This window comes from Solanum stenotomum, unplaced genomic scaffold (genome assembly GCF_019186545.1).
Source record: "Solanum stenotomum isolate F172 unplaced genomic scaffold, ASM1918654v1 scaffold4038, whole genome shotgun sequence".
In the NCBI taxonomy this organism is placed as follows: domain Eukaryota; kingdom Viridiplantae; phylum Streptophyta; class Magnoliopsida; order Solanales; family Solanaceae; genus Solanum; species Solanum stenotomum.
Window position 1 is genome coordinate 11,221 of NW_026035035.1, and position 3,402 is coordinate 14,622.

The 3,402-nt window shown below is 29.3% G+C and overlaps 1 protein-coding gene across 1 annotated transcript; it reads left to right on the forward strand.

The window, feature by feature from the left end:
* Window positions 1-1,468: 1,468 nt before the first annotated feature.
* LOC125852690 (agamous-like MADS-box protein AGL62) lies at window positions 1,469-2,928 on the forward strand. The gene is made up of 2 exons (XM_049532404.1): window positions 1,469-1,478; window positions 2,390-2,928. The coding sequence occupies exons 1-2, from the start codon at window positions 1,469-1,471 to the stop codon at window positions 2,926-2,928; spliced, it is 549 nt and encodes a 182-aa protein (XP_049388361.1).
* The last annotated feature ends 474 nt before the right edge of the window (window positions 2,929-3,402 follow it).

Sequence of the window (3,402 nt, forward strand, 5' to 3'; positions counted from 1 at the left end):
CACTACTAGTCCAAGTAACCACTCACGACATACCCTTGCTTCTTCTTCATCACAATTCAACCCTTGAACACATAGTATATTCTGTCAAGGCTCGCTAACCATTTTCTGACACGAATTCCCAGCCCAAGGTAGGACTTAACTACCTTTGCATCATGAACACTACCCCATTCTCACTAGTAAGGACACAACCCGCCTCTCTAAAGTAACCAATAGTAACTCTTGGACCCTCAGGTGGTAGTAAATTCATTAAGTAGAAAGACAGTGAGTGTAGGAAATTTAGCTTTGTCATAGGTGGGTGAGCTTCCTTTGGCTATGGATATCCAGTCCTTAGCCAATAGCTTTGCGAGAGTTGATATTTCAAAATCTGATAGAGTTTTGTCTTGCATGGAGGTGGGATCGTCCTTAATGGATCAGATTCGGGGCCTAACAATTTGATGATAGAAATTTATATAATATTCGAGACAAGGTGTTACAAGGAGAAGCCAAGGAGGAAATTCTTGATGGTTAGAAAGTTTTGAGGATAAAAGATCGTATTTATTTTGGTAGGTGAGTTGACTAGAATGACCATGGAGGATAATGAAAGTGAGAATAACAAGTTTCACAGTAACATTTCAAGTTCATTCTCCTTCTTACCCACCCAACACCCCCAGCCTCTAAAAATATTTCTATTATTATTTAGCTAACTATATATAAGAGGCTAGGGAAGTAGTTGTTCGTCAACATGCTTGCTTCCCTAGCCAGGGGTAGTATGGACAGTTTTTAATGTTTTCTTAATGTTATGCTTAAATAATATTGGAAGCTTAAATATAATTTTTTTTTCGTATTTTAACTTTTGTTTTCGCGTATGATAGATATTCAATTAGGGTAGATCGATTTGATTATCGATAGGTTAGTGTAGATATAGGTGACAATTGAATGGGTTGGGTCAAATTTTGGTGCGTCATAATGGGTTAAGGAACCAATCAGGTCCAGACCCAATCCAACCTAAATTTACTTGGATCAAAACGGGTTAAGTAGTGGGTTATATAACGGGTCAAGACCCAACTCAATCCAAAGTTTACTAAACTTATTGTTTTATTTGTTCTTTTAAATCATTTTAGTACCTAATAAAATTATTTTTTCTTTATTATGGTTATATATAACATATCAAATTGAAAAAAAAGTTTTTTAAAAATATTTTGACAAGATTTCTCATGAGCCAATTCAGGTTACATATCAACCAAGTTTTTGATGGGTTGAGCTTATGAATCGGTGGGTCAATAAACCACACAAACTTGAGCGGGTTAAATTTGTTGGGTTTGATTTTGCCACTCCTTAAATGACATCATAGGAATTTTGGATTGTTACCAAAAAAATCGTCTTTGTAATCTTAATACATAGAAGTTTTCGTTTTTATTATTGTATTTCATTGATAGATTTATTTATTAAAGCTAGATTTTTTAATCTTATTCAAATCAATCTATTTGACATGAACACATGTTAATGATTTGATTTTGCAGTAATATTTCAAAGTTTATATGCCCGTAATTTATATCATTTCTAATCATAATCCTTTGTTCATTATTGTCTACCCGACTTGATAGATTTCATTACAAATATTAACATATTTTCCTATGATTAAACTTTAGATTTAGTTTTATATGTACATATTTTTCTATTATGGTTAAACTTTAGATTTACTTTTATATTAAGATATTTTCCTATTATGGTTAAATTTTAGATTTAGTTTTATATTAATATATTTTCCTATTATGTTAAACTTTAGATTTAGTTCTATATCAACATATTTTCCTATTATGGTTAAACTTCAGATTTTGTTTTATATTGACATATTTTTCTATTATGGTTAAACTTTAGATTTAGTTTTATATGAACATATTTTTCTATTATGGTTAAACTTTAGATTTACTTTTATATTAACATATTTTTCTATTATGGTCAAACTTTAGATTTAGTTTTATATTAATATATTTTCCTAGTATGGTTAAACTTTAGATTTAGTTTTATATTAACATATTTTCCTATTATGGTTAAACTTTAGATTTAATTCTATATTAACATATTTTCCTATTATGGTTAAATTTTAGATTACTTTTATATTAACATTTTTTTAATTATGATTAAATTTAAGATTTATTTTTGTTAATGCAAATGGAAAGTTTTATTTGCTTCTTACACAAAAAATTTCTAACTACAAGTTGATAAATTATAAAATTGATTTCACTTACTAATTTTCTCTATGATGAAGATATTATTTTTATTTATAATAGAAATTTAATTATGTGTTGTTTTGATAAAACATTTAACGTATATAAATAGTCGTGACATCGTCTTCTCATAAGTATAATTTACTAAAAACGTTTCATAAATCGTTTTTTTTATTAATTAGCCATGGAGAATAAGAAGACTAAAGGACGTCAAAAGATACCAATGAGAAAAATAGAAAATAAAAAAGCCCTGTTTACTTCATTTTCAAAGCGTCTTGGGGGTTTGTTCAAAACAGCTAGTGAACTCGTTAAAGAATTTGATGTTGACATTGGAATAATAGTGTTTTTTCCTACCGGTAAGCTTCATTCATTTTTTCACCCTACAGTTGATGCAGTCGTTTCTCGTTTTCAGAATCCTGATATGCAGTTAAGTGATGACACTCACCTAGCCATGGTTTTTGCTCAAAATTCGATGAATCAACTCAAAGAAAAGCTTGAAGAACTTGACATCAAAGAAAAAACTGAAATTGCTCGAACAAATTATTTTGACCAAATGACAAAATTTAGACAGAAAGGTTGGTGGGAGTCAATTGAGCAACTTAATGAAGATGAAGTATCAAAGTTTGAAGCATGGTTAAATGTTGCTAGTTTTACTATGCACTACCGTTTGAACCAATTAATTGTTTCATCCTCTTTGGGATGTGAATCTTGTGGAGTGTGAAGTTTGAATAAAATCGCAGATAAGTCATCTTAGGTTATCAAATTCAGGTTCATGGTTCAGGTTCAAACTTTAGGATTTAGGGTTTAAGGTTTAGAGTTCAGAGTCAAGTCAGGGTCGAGGTCAGTATTCAGGGTCAGGATCAAGGTCAGAGTTCAAGATTAAGGGTTCAAGTTCAAGGTTAGGGTTCAAAATTTAGTGTTTAGGGTCTTAGAAAGTTTAAATTTATATTATTTAGATGTTAGAGTTTTTGTTTTGTCTTTTATTTTATTTTAATAATGCTACAATCATGTATGTTGCTATGATTTTCATTAATAATATTTTATCTAGTTATTAATATTATTTTCTCATTTAATTAAACAAATATTCAGATCTCTTTTCGATTTTAGCTTTTAAAGATTATTTTTTCAAATTCAACTCAAATGTTGTCAAACCTTATCATATGCATGATTATAACTAAATCAAAAAATTTAATTG